Here is a 15,484-nt window from a genome sequence, read left to right as displayed (position 1 = left end):
ATCCACAAAGAGGAAATGGGCAGGGAATTCTTGGGACAGACAAGACCTTCGGGTAGATGTGCTGTTACTAAATGAAGCCAGGGAAAGGGATTTTGAGGCCACCAGGATCAGAGATGTGTGTAGAGTATAAGCCGTGGTGCCAGCTTTGAACAAGGGAGAAAGAATGAAGACAATGTGGATGAGAGATCCAGATGAATTTGGAGACGACGAAAAGGGAAGTTGAGGGTGGACACAGAAAGTCTTTGTATGTGCTGGTAAGGGGATTGGGAATTACTTCAGGAACCTCAGTATAATGGGTACACCTGAAATTGATGGTGATAAGTTTAGCAAGGTTTTAACGGAGGATGAAAAAGGATTATGGGACAGTCTTGAGGGCCCAGCTAAGGTTGGAAAGGTTATGTTTGTGGTGGGACAAATCACACTGCTAGGTGCTTTTCTGTAGTGATTCTCAGCAGCTAGCCTGAGTAGGCACACTTGTTAGTTTTATCTGAAGCTGAAGAGTGGAGATAATGAGTATGCAGGGTCAATGGCACACTGGAATTAATCTAAGTTGATAAATTCAAAGTTAATATCCAGCAACCAGCCCAAATGGGGAGGCAAGAAAGGAAGGTCTGAGACACTAGGGGTTTCAAGGTGAATCTATACAGTGCCAGGGAGAGAGCAAAAGAGGTGGCACTGGACACTCTGATCAACAAGGAAATGTCACAGTTGGAAATACTGAGAGTAATCTAACTAAAAAGAGCAGAAGACATGAACAGACATTTCTCCAAAGATGACGTAAAAATGGCCAACAGACACATGAGAAGATGCTCAACATCACTCATCATCAGGGATACACAAAGCAAAACTACAATGAGATATCACCTCACACCTGTCAGAATGGCTAAAATAAAAAATACAAGAAACAACAAGGGTTGGGAGGATGTAGAGAAAAAGGAACCCTGATGCCCTGTTGGTAGGAATGCAAACTGGTGCAGTGCAGCAACTCCGGAAAACAGTACGGAGGGTCCTCAAAAAATGTAAAATAGAATTACCATATGATTCAGTAATTACACTACTGGGTAGTTGCCAAAAAAAAAAGAAAAAAAGAAAAAAAGAAAATGCTAATTTGAAAAGATACATATATCTCTAGGTTTATTGCAGCATTATTTACAAATAGCCAGATTCTGGAAGCAGCCCAAGTGTCCACTGATAGATAAATGGATAAAATGGTATGTGTGTGTACACACACACACACACAGGAACATTACTCAGCCATGAAAAGAATGAAATCTTGCAATTTCCAACAACATGAATGGATCTAGAGGATTTAATGTTAAGTGAAATAAGAGAAAGACAAATACCATATGATTTCACGCATATGTGGAATTTTAGAAACAAATGAACAAAGAAAAAAGAGGGATAAACCAAAAACCAGACTCTTAAATATAGAGGACTGATGGTTACCAGAGGGGAGGCGGGTGGTAGGGGTGACATAGGTGGTGGGGATTAAGAGTGCACTTGTGATGAGCACTGGGTGTTGTATGCAATTGTTGAATCACTATATTGTACACCTGAAACTAATATAACACCGTTAACTATACTGGAATTAAAAAAAAAGACCAGTCATAAATACTGATGGTGGACACAAGACAGACTAAAAAAAATAGCCTAACAGGGAGCTGTATAAGCAACTGGCTTTAAAACACTGATTGCCCTAAGAACAAACTGGACAACAAAGAAGTTATGCAAGAAGCCCAGAGCCTAGCAAGCAAATCATATCACCAAGTTCTGCCAAGACCCCTCTATCACCATGCCAGCAGCATAAGCTAATTCTGCTGAAGGAAGCCAAAATGTCACATAAGGGTTCTTTCCAGCTTCCCAGTGTCCCTTGAGAGTGTATGGTTTTTGTAAAACACAATGAGCAAGCCAAATCAGGTTAGAGATATTACAAGGAAAATCTGGCAGGCAGCCATCTCGGCTTTGTTTCAACTGATGTTCATAAAAAAACACAGGTTAAGAAAATGGTAGCACAACGTCTGGTGTTTGAGATCTAACAGCATGCAACATGTTTATGGCATACATTAGGCCACAAACTTCAGTATGGGGCTGGGGCACACAGAACTTCAGATCTGGTGGACAAAGGATGGAAATAGGAAAGCATGTCTTGTACTGTAATAAATACAGACTGCTCTCAGAAGACCACAAGCAGGTGGTTTCATTAAAACAAAACAAAACAAAAAACCCAAAACCTACTGCCTTTAGATTAAAAAAAAAATTCATATGTTTCAGTCTTGTATAAAATAGAAGGTCAGTGCACACTTGGCTAATTACAGCTTTTTTTATGAGGCTATGACAGACAATAATCTGGCAAAAACGAGTCCAAATGAAACAGCCAGAGTGATGGTTTGGGGGAATTAGGTGAGGATTTCAAGTGGGACTAACAGCGGGGGAAAAAGGAAGAAAGCTTTCATTAAGCACTTTATACTCTGGTAGGAGGATTAAAAAAAGCATCCCCAGACTGATTTTATTTTCATTCCAAACAACCTCTTATTTAGTGTATTTTTCCTTCAAGTTCTTGAACACATTTATAATGATTGCTTTCAAGTCTTTGTTTCCTAAAACTAACATCTGGGCCATATCAGATGTTAGGGAGGGTCTCTACTGACTACTTTTCTTCCTTGTCTAAGATTTTCCTGTCCTTCATGTCTAGTAATTTTTTACCGCATATTAGACATTTGTCATATCGGATTCATTCCTATGAAGACTGTTGATTTTTGTTCTAGCAGGCAGTTCAATTTCAGGCTGATTATGTTGAACTTGTATAGACCTAGATTTATACCTTCTTAGAGCAAATCTGTGAAACGCCCAAAGTGTCTCCCAAGAAGATCTAACTTGTCAGGACCCATGTCCGAACTTTGTCTCCTCTGAAGATTGTACAGAGGCTTGGTTTTAGGTGTTGTTAGAGTGGCTCTAAAGCAGGCTCCACTCTAGGACAAAGTTCTTATTTCTAATAGCTCAGTTAAAAGAGTAGGATGTTAACCAGTCATTTCCATGCTGGCTGTGATGGAATGCAATGCCTACCAGCACCACCTCACCTCTGGTCTCATGGTTTCATTCTCACCCATGTATTCGCTGCTCTTTGGTAAGATTCACAGTCTTACACCAAATAACACGTGCAGCTCACCCTGAGCAATGGACTCATGAAGGACCCTCATGCAGACTTCTGTGGCCCTCTTTTGCACAGATCCCTCATCTCCAGTCCCCTATGCTACAGATTCCAGCAGCTTTAGTCACCCCACCACTGACCTATCTCTTCTGAGGATGGTGGTACTGCTGTGCTGTGCTTAGGTTCTAACGTACTCCACTGCAGTAGGGAAACTGTCCTCAGAGTGAGCCAGTGATCAAGAAGGCTCACCTCATGTTTCCTTTCTTTCAGGGACCAGTCTTTACTGCCGATTATCCAGAGCCTACAAACCATTATCTCATAAATCTGTCCAGTTGTTTATGGCAGGAGAACTAGTGATAGCCACCACTTAATAGACCTTAATAGTTCTGCATTCCATTGGAATGCTGAAGAAAAGTACAACGTTCCATTTTTATCATGCAGCCCTCCCAATGCAAGTGAGTATCAGAGGCTCCTGAGGGCTCACAGAAGCATCCCTAGAGTTCCTGGAATCCTCCATTTATTCACTCTTTGACTCAGACACAAGTTCACAATGCATTCATTCACCCATTCAATAAATACTGAGAGTCTACCATGTGCCAAGCACTGTTCTGGGGACTGGGGACCCAGTTGTGGGAGACAGCAAATGTCCCTGCCCTCATGGAGCTTATTTCCTGCTGGGAGTGGTTCTGGCCCCACTCCAAAGCAATGCCTCCCCTCTGCAGTTGTTCCTCTAATTATTGACTTGATAGAGAAAGGGTGACTTGCATGAGCAAAATATCAAAAATAATTTAAAAACCTATATCTAGGGGTGCCTGGGTGGCTCAGTCGTTGGGTGACTGCCTTCGGCTCAGGTCATGATCCCAGGGTCCTGGGATTAGCCCTGCATTGGGCTCCCTGCTCCGCGGGAAGCCTGCTTCTCCTTCTCCCATTCCCCCTGCTTGTGTTCCCTCTCTTGCGGTCTCTGTCAAATAAATAAATAAGATCTTTAAAAAAAACAAAAAACACCTATATCTATGTAACACTATGTCACAGACACAGTTGCAGGTGCTTTGTATGCATGAGTTAACACTCAAAATAAGAAAGTGTCATCAGAGAGGAGGAAACAGGCTGAGACTTGCAAACTTGCTCACAAAGCTCATGAATAGCAGAGACAAGACTCAAACCTAAGTAGTCTGACTCCTCACATATTTTTTAAAGATTTTTAAGTAATCTCTACACCCAATGTGGGGCTTGAATTTACAACCCCAAGATCAAGGGTCACATGCTCCACTGACTGAGCCAGCCAGGCGCCCTACTCCTCCCAACTTATAACCACTGCATTGTTCTAGTTCTCAAAGAGAGAAGAGAATTACATTGGAGATGGGGGGAATAAATTGTGATAGTTTCTAAGCAAGAAAATATAAGTTTTATTTAATAGAAGCCAACTAGGACCTGGGAAGGTTGTGAGAAGTTAAAAGAGGCAAGAAGAGGTGGCTCAGTCGGTTAAATGTCTGTCTTCAGCTCAGGTCATGATCTCAGGTTCCTCTTTCCCTCTCCCCCTTACCCCTCCCCTGCCTCACTCTCAAACAAATGAGAGAGGCACAAGACAAGTTGATTGAGTTACCATATAAGGGCACAGTTTTCTTTGTCCCACTGACCATGAGGAAAAAAGTAGTGTTCTGAATCAGAAAAAGAACAGAAAGCTTTCCTGAATAAAAGGCTTGAGGGTTCCTTGGGGAAGTTGAGCATATAGGTGAAAGTGATATAATTCTAGCAACCCCCCTACTGGTATATGCAGAACTAGTCCCATCAGATGCTTCAAGAAAAAGTGCTCTGGGATCAGGTCCCTATGAGAAATATATTTTCTTTGGAGACTTAAAATGCATAGCAGCAAAGGAAAAGATCTGATAAATCCTATAGTAAAGAAACCCATTTTATTTAACTCAGAATTTCCCAAACTTAATTGACCACAGAATCGTTCGTGAATAAATGAGGTGTGTGTAAGAGACAAACAGACACAAGAAAATACCTCTTGGAATTGCTGTTCTAGGAAACCCATTTTAGAATTTGCTATTTAGTAGCAAACGTGAACTAAAAATCCATTTTCAGAGGAGGTCAAACCTCACTATTGTGGCCATGCAGTGTCTTACAAAGAGAATTCGAGTAGAGCTGTAGTTTAGGTATGAGAAAATATTAAATCTTTATTAGGTAGTAAATGACCAGGAACTGACTGCAAGAAAGGTACCAATTTGTACCTAAGCAGGATATGCCTTTATAGCTTACCCCAAAATGATATACATATTTGAAAAATTAAAGTTAAAATGAAATTTCTAAATTAAGAAAAACATTTTGTAGAAAAGATAGCACAACTAGCAGCCGAGGCCATGTAGGTTATTAGGTCTTTAGGTTATCTCAGTTACCCATTTTGGGGGGTCACAAGTTACTAAGAAGCTATCGTGTCCCCTCAAGGCAGCCACCTGAACCACATCACAATAACCTGAAGGAAACCCCCAGGTAGAGGCTAGTGTTTCTCATCAGCCTTTTTATGGAGACTCACATGACTGCACCCTGCAGCTCACCTATCACTTGCCTATTGGTGAGACTGTGAGTGGAAGACAGTTTCTGCCCCGTGCTTGTGAGCTCCGCCCTTTCCCTCCTCCTGCGCAGGACAGTGGAGGCCTGCGCCACTAGGATGTGCCTGGCACACTCAACTTGCTTCGCCCGTAGCAATGTATCACTTAGGAGTTACTGATCGCCTGTCTCATGGCAGGTTTAGCTCCTGCTATCTCCTACTGTTTTCATTAAGTTGTTACCCTCCGGTTCTCTGTGTCCCCCCTGCCCAGCTGTCCTACCATTCTTTCTAACATTAGTTTTCCACTTCTTTCTCTTACTTTTCTAAACTAGTCTGTTGCTCTCTGATATCCCAACAAATCAGGCTGTACAGTGATTAGGAACCTAGATTCTGGAGCCTAATAATGTAGGTTTGAACCCAATAATCCCCTGCATACCACCTGGGGACCTAGGACAAATTAAGTAACTTCGGCACCTACCTGTACAGTGGAGATCATCACAGTACCCCCTTCACATGGTTATTGTGAAGAATGAAATAAGCAATGTAAAAAAAATGTTTAGCATAGAGCTCAAAGCGTGTTAGGTTTGCTCTTTCTAGTTTTTTTTTTTTTTTTTTTTAAGATTTTATTTATTTATCTGAGAGAGAGAGAAAGAGCATGAGCAGGGGGGAGGAGGCAAAGGGGCCGAGAGAAGTAGACTTCCCGCTGAGCAGGAAGCCAGACGCAGGGCTCAATCCCAGGACCCCCATGACCTGAGCCCAAGGCAGATGCTCAACCGACTAAGCCACCCAGGCACCCCTGTTATTTCTTCTATAGTCTCTCTCATTCAAAATCTTGTAGCCTTTCTTCTTGACCTTTATATTTCCCAGGTACACGAATATTATACAGACTCAGTAATTAAATTTCCCATTACATGGACTTATCATTGTTCCTCACATCACAAAATTAACAGAGCTTCCTATCCTTAAAGTTCATATCCATCTCCCCCGCCCCAAAGCGTTCCCATAACCCTAATTCATTCAGTCTCATTCTCATTAATCTATTTATATTTTAAAATTTGCTAGGTGTTGTAACAGACTCACGTTTCAAGGAATTAAAGGTTTGTTCGACACACTATGTTCAAGAGAGTAAAGCAATTTAAAATAGGTATAAATAAAGGCTCCAATTTCCACTCAGTTCTTTTCTTTTTAGAATCGAAAAAGCTAGCTCCATTTTAAGGACCCACACTCTGTTGCTTTCAGTGTTTGGCAACGTTCTTGCCAAAGAAAGTTTCATCTCAATTTTGAGATGTCCAAAAGTACATTAGAGTTGTATAAACAGATACATGACCAGAGAAATATTCTTTTTCCATCTTCACTGCTCAGCAAAATTAGGCCATTTTCCCCTGAGGTTGAAGAAAAAAAAAATCTTATTTGTTCAACTTTATTATTTTTTTAATAGTACTCTTTCCTGCTGTATTCAGGATACTGCTGTCAAGCTGACTTTCTCTCCAGTTCCCTAACCCTTATTATTCTTCTTGAATCTTGTACTGGCTTCATGTGAATTTCAACGTTTCCCTTCTATGTCTAAGGGCCCTAAAACTCTTTTTAGCCTATCTCTCCCTATGGCCAGACTTGGCTTCCTCCTCAGAGCTAGCCATGGCTCAGCCCTCTCATTTACTAGGTGTTTATCCATCACCTACAAATATGCACCGTGTCTATCATGTGCTCAGTACCACGTTACCAATATGACACTGTCCACAAAGGGATCTCGAGTGAGAAAGGTTGTTAGTAACCTGGGCAACTCTCCATACACAATCCTTCTCTTCACCTAAAGATCAGCAGCAAACCTAACCATCCCCTCGTAGGTCTACTCTGTGTCATCTGGGACAGGATGTGGAGAATTCGGAGTTAAGAACTGCATGTTCACGTTGTTGTTTTTCCTACGCCAAGGTTCTCTGGGATTCAGGCTTATCCTACTACACAGTTTATGCTAAACTATCATACTTGATTCAAGTTCTCTGGTGGTTTTTTGTGTGTGGCCCTTGTCCCTATTCATCTTCTTTTATAGTCCCAAGTCATACCTGGCAGGGTATTTTTTTGGGGGAGTAAAACCCCTGCTGCCTACATGGCTGACAATATGAAGACCGAATGTGAAAATCTCAGATTCTTAGTATAAGAAGGTTTGGTATTATAGGAATTTGTATACACATAGGTAACATTTTACCCAAAACACAATAGCTGCACTACTAAAAAGTCCTATTCAGTGCCACAGTTAATCTATAAGCCTATTGATCCTGTTGCCCAATATTAGTAGGCTAATTAACATATCACATACACGTGATTCTAATGTATAATTAGGGACTTTTCAAAACCTATGTTAAACACCAGAAACCAGTTTTGTGAGAAATCCAGGTAAGCACATACACCTTCATTTGTATCAGATGCAATTTTGAAGGTGTTCTACTTAAAATATTTAAAAAATGACGGGCAATGAGACCCTGCAGATACTTTACCATCAAGGCCGGTAAGCAGGAAATCCAGAGTCAATATGCAGACAGAGGTTTATGTTAATGAATCATTTTAAAAACATGCTTTATAAAAGAACTTGAAATGGAACAAGGCAACTGAAGGCTCTCTAAAGGTTTAAGTAAGTTTTCCCCAAAAATGCCTTGAAATGGAACAGTACAGATAATTCATTCCCAGTTTTCTGCTTCAGACCGTGAATCTCAGCTCTGGTACCAAGAGATGGAAACCACTCTTTGCCTCATATAAAAAAAAAGGGACAGCTGATAGAAATTCATGCACTGAATTATGAGCAGAATTTTTCATTCTCATTAAAAGCCAGTCTTGCTTTTGCTTTGCCTTTTTCCTCTTTGGGGATGTGTGTTTTCTTAACATAAGTTGATTTTAGGTTGTCCCCAGAAATCACAGTCTCCTTAATTAAGTTGGCTGAAACACCAAGTCCTCTTTTAGACCTGATAAATCAACTTCTAAGTGTTCTCTCAACTCATGCTCACACGTTTAGTTTCAGTAAAAACTCATGTTACCCTGCACAGATGGGGTCGGTCGCCAAGAATGTTTTTTATTAAAAATGAGCTGCTATTAAACAACTTTCTGATATTATTTGTTACATCCTGATATATTCTGAGATTCCAACAATGTTCTGAATTCATAAAGTACTTCTTCACCCAGGATTTAAAAGTTTCACTCAAACATAAATCCATTAATCTCTCAAACTGCCCTATGAAGTCAAAAGAGCATATTCTAACTCTGCATACAAAATACTTCCAGAATGAGCTTATCATAAATCAGTCATGTTTTCAGCCATATCCACAGAAAACAACGATCCCACATCTCTGCAATAGAGAAACAAGAAAATTCTGTATAGAGGTGGATGTTAAATAATCTCCAGTAAATATTTTAAGACTGCAAACAATTTTTTCTACTCTGTTAAAAAGATACATTTAAAAAATAAACATGCGGCAGATACGAGGTTGCTATAAATTCTGAAAACGGCTTACCTATTAATGTAACTGAGGGCAACATAGGTTGGCTGCTGTAATTCTTGTTTTTCTAAAACACGTGGATCTGTATCTGTAATAAAAACACAATTATGATTTTTCAGCTTTTGCATTAGAACATATGAGGGTGCCTAACAAAGAAATAGGGGCTAAACAGAGAAAAAGATTTAACATTCCTCTTTTTAAAGAAAACCCAGGCAGCAAAGCACCATCATTTGCTCATTCATTCATAAATAACAAGATATTACATTACTTTTCAAGGGAATTCCAAACATCAAGTGATAAAATGTCCATCTGTCACACAAACTCTTGCACAATCCCCCTCATAAATATTGGTTTTCACTGCTTACAGTTACAATGTTGGCATGGTTTTTGGAGGGTAATCGGCCTAAGAAAGAAAGTCTCTGTTAATTATGCTCACTTGAATGCTGGAACAAATTAGTTGCCATTGGAAAGCTCCATCAATTTGAAAACCTACTGAGTATTGTTCTTGCTCACTGAACACTTTCCTGGGTTTGGATTCACTTTCTGGAGGGCAGCTCTTCTTTTTAATTGTATAATGAGTTTATTATAACTTCTTCTAGACTCTCAATCAGGAATTCTCATGCTGGTTCAGAATCCACAAATACCACATTCATCAGAGGGGCTTTCCCCCCTGAAGAGAGCGAATTCAACACCATAGCAACCTTCTGTAATGGTGCCTCTCCAACATGGCACACACACAAAATGCACTTTTCACAACTAGAAATGCATTCTCAAGCTTCTCACACGGAGCAATGATTGCACTAAACACATGCAAAAGCAAGGTTTATATAATAAGACTATAAAGGGGGAGAACTGCACACATTTTCATTTTCCTAGAAAAAGGCTCAGACATTTCACACAGATTTCATTATAACCTCATTTAAAACCATCTCATTATTAGAACTCTTCCAGCTGCACTTGGCAATAACACCTTCTTTGATGTAATGACAGATGTTGTTTCAAGCACCTTTGTACAGGAAGCGTTTACTGCACGTGGTTGATGTAAGATACACTAACTCCAAAGCACATTAACAGGTGAGGGGAGCGGCGGGGGGGGGGGGGGGGCGGGCCGGCACAGTGGCAGGGAGCACGGATGGCAAAAATGATAGCATAAAAAAATCAATTTACAATGCTTTTGACTCCCAGACTAAAACTAGGCAGTAGTGGCAATTTTATTCTTGGTGTTAAAGTTAAGAATCTCATGTTCACTTTATTGTTTTTCCTATGCCAAGAATTTCAGAGACCTACTATTCAGAAATCCTGCTTCCTGGGTCTTTGCCATTGCAGGTCTTTGAAAGCCAAATTCTCAAACAGACAAAGATTCTCTGAATGGCTCCATCAAGTCGGGTCTCAAGGTTTTGGCAGCACGAGTGAGAACGAATCAGTAACCCAGCATTTCCTCTCCCTCTTACAATGATTACATATGCAACTGTAGCTGTTTGTAGATCACTAGCCTGCAGATACAACCCACGGTTCTCTACATACTGGAAACCACTCTTCAAGGGAAACTGAGGTTTTCAAATATAACCCTTCCTCACACTCATCTAAGTTTGCTGTGACCCCACAGCATATGTGTTTTTGAGAAACACTTTGTGCACTCGCCTGTGTTCGCTAGAGGAGTCAGTAAAACAGTGCTCACCAGGGAAAGGTGTTTTATCCCCAAAATGGTCCATTGGAATGCTGGGCAGGCCATGTGTGCAAATGGTGACTGACAGACCAATCCTGCAAGGTCTTTGTAGGTGCTTAACAAGGTAAGAAACAAGAGATTGGAAACAAAAACCATGAAAATGAAGAGGAAGATAAGAAAGAACAAGGCAATGATTGCAAAGGTCTATGTGGAAAATTTCTCAAATGATCACAAGACACTTTGACCTCAAGTGGAGCGCCTGATGATGGAAGTGCTTAGCTTTTGAGACAAGGGCCTGAACTTGATTCACTAAAACCCATTCCTTCAGAGCCATCTGGCACATGATTACATAAGGTGTATTATTTTGAAAGAAAAGAGCACCATTCTGAGTCTAAAGTGTGTGTTTAAAGGGGAAAAGAGTTAGGAGGCCAAAAAACATTTTTATATCTTCCACCGTTGCCTTCATACTTGTAATTGATGCTCAGTCTGTTTTCCCACAAACCATCCTTCGAAGCTTTCCTTTGTTTCCAAGTCATAGAAGTTCTCAACTCTTTTAAATACTGCTTCTCTAAGCTACCTTGACTTTTACTTTTCTTTTACTAGGTGTGTGAGTAGGTATACACACAAACATACATTTATATTATTCCTTTCCTCTTCACACTCCAAGACCTCTTTGGGGAAGGGGAAGAAGTACCTTATACAAAATCCGTTAGTTCTCTAATGCTCAAATGAATGGTGTTGGCCACAGACATTCACAGAAATTACACCCTGTGATTTTTCACAAACAAGAATGTTTGCATTCCAGCCGCAAAGCAAGGTACTGAAATACTGTTTTCTTCCTTTGTTTCACCACCTTCTATAACCTATGCTAGCCTTACGTTCACATACCCTCAAATAATTAGTGGTGAAATGGACTTCCAGAAGCTTCCAAATGCCACCCTCTCCATGACAAAAAGACCACCTGGAAGCACCGCAAGCAAGATTCTCTTTTTCTAGAATGTCGACTCTGGCAACCACAAGAAAGCTGGACTTCTAGACAGACTTCCACCAGGCTTTCAACATCTTTTTCAGATTAAACGTTTCCTTGGAGGGCGCCTGGGTGGCTCAGATGGTTGAGCGTCTGCCTTCGGCTCAGGTCATGATCCCAGGGTCCTGGGATCGAGTCCCGCATCGGGCTTCCTGCTCAGCAGGGAGCCTGCTTCTCCCTCTGCCTCTCTCTCTCTGTCGCTCATGAATAAATAAATAAAATCTTTAAAAAAAAACAAAAACAAAAAACGTTTCCTTGGACAACCTTGAGAACATTCATTAAAGCTTCGAGTTCTTAAAAATGAAATCAGGCACTTGGTGCCCACAAAGCAGGAGAGGTCTACACAAGTGCTACCGGACGAATAGCATCAGCTGCTGGTTGCAAATAAACATCAGCCCGGTTCCTCGCTTCCTGGCTGACTGGTGTGCCGTGATCATGACTCACCATTTTATGGATTTAATGACGCCGTTGAGCACTTCACATTCAGTACAAGTAGAAGAGCTGCCTTTATTATTCCTCCCTCCCTGACAGAAAAGGGACTGCCTGCTGCTAGAAACTCTACAGGAAAGGATTAGAGCAACAAGAGAGGAGGATTTTCACAGCGGGACGATGACGTGCTCCTCAGGAACACGGAGAGTCCATTGTCAGAGTGAGCTGGAGAGAGTAACACTATCCACTAGAGATTACTGAATTCCGTAAGAATAATTTCCTTCTACCACGTGCCACACCACGGAGAAATTTTCTGCATAGGGTAAGCCGCTACAGGAAGAAATGGGATCTCAATGGCAATGGCTAGAGCCCACAATATCCCTGACAGTTCTCTCGCTTGTTTGTTTACGGTGCCAATAAAAACCTGTAACTGGAACATCAGCTATCGGGGCCCAGAGATAGAATCCGCCTCGGTCAATGGTCTGTGGGATAGGAACACTTGATTTTTTTCATCACCGCAGGATGCTCCTCAGGCTGGCAACTGGCAAGCCTTTCTATCATGTGGCTGTCTATGGCCACACAGAACAGCACTCTACCACTTTTACAGCACTAAGAAGTGAGAAGAAGATAAACCCAAACTTTTTCAGCAGGGCGGGGTATAGCCAAAAAAAGCACAGAGAGATTCTGGTTTTCTGCCTCATGCCACCCCTTGCATGCTCACAGATTCCAAGTTGACTGAAGGCTAAGAGAATTCAAATGTTAAGATTTATCACTACCCCGGTGATAAAAACCTATCAGCTTGCTTCAGTTTCTAAAACATCTTCTAAAATAGATGGCTATGTGCCCCTTCTGGCATTACTCCCTCAGGCTAAGAGCTTGAATGCTCAGCTGTACATAAGGACTAGCCACAGGTACAAAATGGAAGATTCCTGTAACTCACAGGGTCCTAGGGACTCATGGCTTTACAGATTCAACTGCATGGCAAAGGGCTCAATGTCACAGCACTAGCTCCCACGACTTCTCAAGTGGTGGGGTGGGGTGGGGGGAGGGGGAGAAGAAGGCACGGCAGATGGGAGAGATAAGGATAGGACAGCCTTCGGACCCTTCTCAGTAGGAAGTGGGATTGTGACAGGACCAAGAAAAGGCCACCCTGCTCAATCAGTAAGGCTCCTGTTCCTCAGCTCTGCTGTCTCTGGTGTTGGGAACCAATGGCAATTAAGTGGATTTGTGACACACCTTGAACCTTTTGTTGTACTATCTTCAAGCCAAAATGAAAACTATCAAGGTTATTTGCTGGGTTAACTGAGGCTAATTAATAAGCTCATGGGCTTTGGCTATGCTTTAGCTAGCCTACACTGTTAGGATTTTATAGGCCTGAATTACTTATAAATTTAAGAAAGTGAAAAACCAGCTGTCCTACCTCTCAACAAGGCTAATGAGGCCTCCATTAGCAATGAGCTATTTGCAAGCTGAGAGGCAGCAGTTGGGGAAGAGGGGATATCATGTCCCCCCGAGAAGGCCTTCTTCAAATTCTGCATCCTCCCAACATCAGGCTCTTTCCTCAGTGTGTACGGCAGCAGTGGGAGGTAGAGAGGATGTGGGTGGGCAGGCAGTGGGCGACTGGCAGTGCTGGAAGGCCCTGGAGAGGCAAAGGCCCACCCAGTCAGATGTAGGGTTTTGAAGATCCAGGCTGGATACACCGCTTTTCTTTGGACTCACTCTGTAATAATTAATGGGCACGGTCTGTTCTCAGTCTTCTCCTAATAGCTGAACTCCTAAAGCCACAGAGTGTTAGTTTATTCAGTGTGGCCTTCCACAACCCCCCTGGCTGCATTCACCACATCCCCTTCTCTGCACCACTCCGCTGCCAGCACTCCTTTTATTTCGGTCCCCACAGAGGAATCATCTGGGTATACCCTTTTCCCTTCCACACTTCTCAGAGGTGAAGAACTGTCTCATGTTCTTTCACCTCTCCAGCTCTCAGCTCAGTGCCTCACGTGTAGGAGAATGTACCCTTATTGAACATATACGCTCATTATACGACCAGAAAGTGGAACTTCTCGTCGAACATGGCAAACTGATCAAGGGCATTGGTTGCTGTCACCACCCTAGGCCCCACTGAAGGAGAAATAAAGCAACAGAAAACTCCCCAGGGATAGAAGAAGGGGCGACATCAGCAGTCCAGTGATTTTAGCCAGGATTTTGGAAGATGGGAAAGCCCTGCAGGAGTGGAAAGTGACCCAGGGAGTAGGAGCAGCTACACCCTTGAGTGGCTGAGGAGACCCGTGAGCCAGGAGGTGAACCCGCTGTGGAAGCCCTGAGAGGCTCTGGCTTGGAGGTGCCAGGGGAGGCAGAAGGGCAAGGAAGGGGAAGTTCAGAGCAGAAAACAGGAAGACTGTTTAAAGGATTGATTAGCCAGAGACACTGAACCACTGAAACCAAACATGGCAAAGGGGGGAGAAGGGAAGACCAGGATGAAAGTAGAAAAATGCCTACTACCACTGCTTCCAAGAACACCGGCAGCTAGTTAGAGGATTCCTCTGATTATGTGGGCGCAGAAAAGACACCATCTGATGCTGACATCTGGCAATTCCCTGATTAAATGATCTCCCCACAGTTACGTCCATGATCAGCAAGCCTCATCAATGCCTCCATCCAGAGCCTCCCATCAGCCTTCTATTTCCTCGGTCTTAAATATGAGCCAAGAACAGTCAAGGAAGAATCATCAGACATTTGGAGGAAAGTCGTGAAGATGAACGGGATACACGATAACAATGGTGGGGGAGGGAGATGTGGAGACAGAAGCAGAGCAACAGACTTGGGAGGTCAAGTGACATGGCTGCTCGCACAAACCCAGTTAGTGGTAGGGGTAGGACCGGAAGACCTGCATCCTGAGTCCCAGTAGGTCAGCATTCTGACCTTTCAAAAGGTGGCTCATCCTCTGAAGTCAACTCATTGCAACTATCCAGCTGTAATGCTGGACCCCATGCAGATGATCTTTCTAGCTTTCTTAAAAGCCCAGCATAGTTCTACTTCAACATTCGCTCCATTTTCAGGACTGAATTTGATGAACCAACAATTTACAAAGACAACTTTCAATTCACGGCTAGTTTACTCCAGCTGCTGAAATAAATATTACTTGTTGGAAATGGTCCTTTCAAAAAAAAAAAAAAATCCT

At 42.2% G+C, this 15,484-nt stretch overlaps 1 protein-coding gene across 2 annotated transcripts in view; it reads right to left on the bottom strand.

The window, feature by feature from the left end:
* The window catches only part of JAZF1 (JAZF zinc finger 1), a 315,518-nt gene that overhangs the window by 128,083 nt on the left and 171,951 nt on the right, over positions 1–15,484 (bottom strand). For both annotated transcript variants that reach the window (XM_081800347.1, XM_081800348.1), the window contains exon 2: positions 9,200–9,272. In XM_081800347.1, the coding sequence (XP_081656473.1) occupies positions 9,200–9,272 (73 nt within the window). The remainder of the gene's footprint in view (positions 1–9,199; positions 9,273–15,484) is intronic.

This window comes from Leptonychotes weddellii, chromosome 12, assembly GCF_054177405.1.
Source record: "Leptonychotes weddellii isolate Sample4059 chromosome 12, ASM5417740v2, whole genome shotgun sequence".
Classification (NCBI taxonomy): domain Eukaryota; kingdom Metazoa; phylum Chordata; class Mammalia; order Carnivora; family Phocidae; genus Leptonychotes; species Leptonychotes weddellii.
Note: the sequence above shows the minus strand (reverse complement) of the source record. Positions and strands in the feature narration are given on the sequence as shown.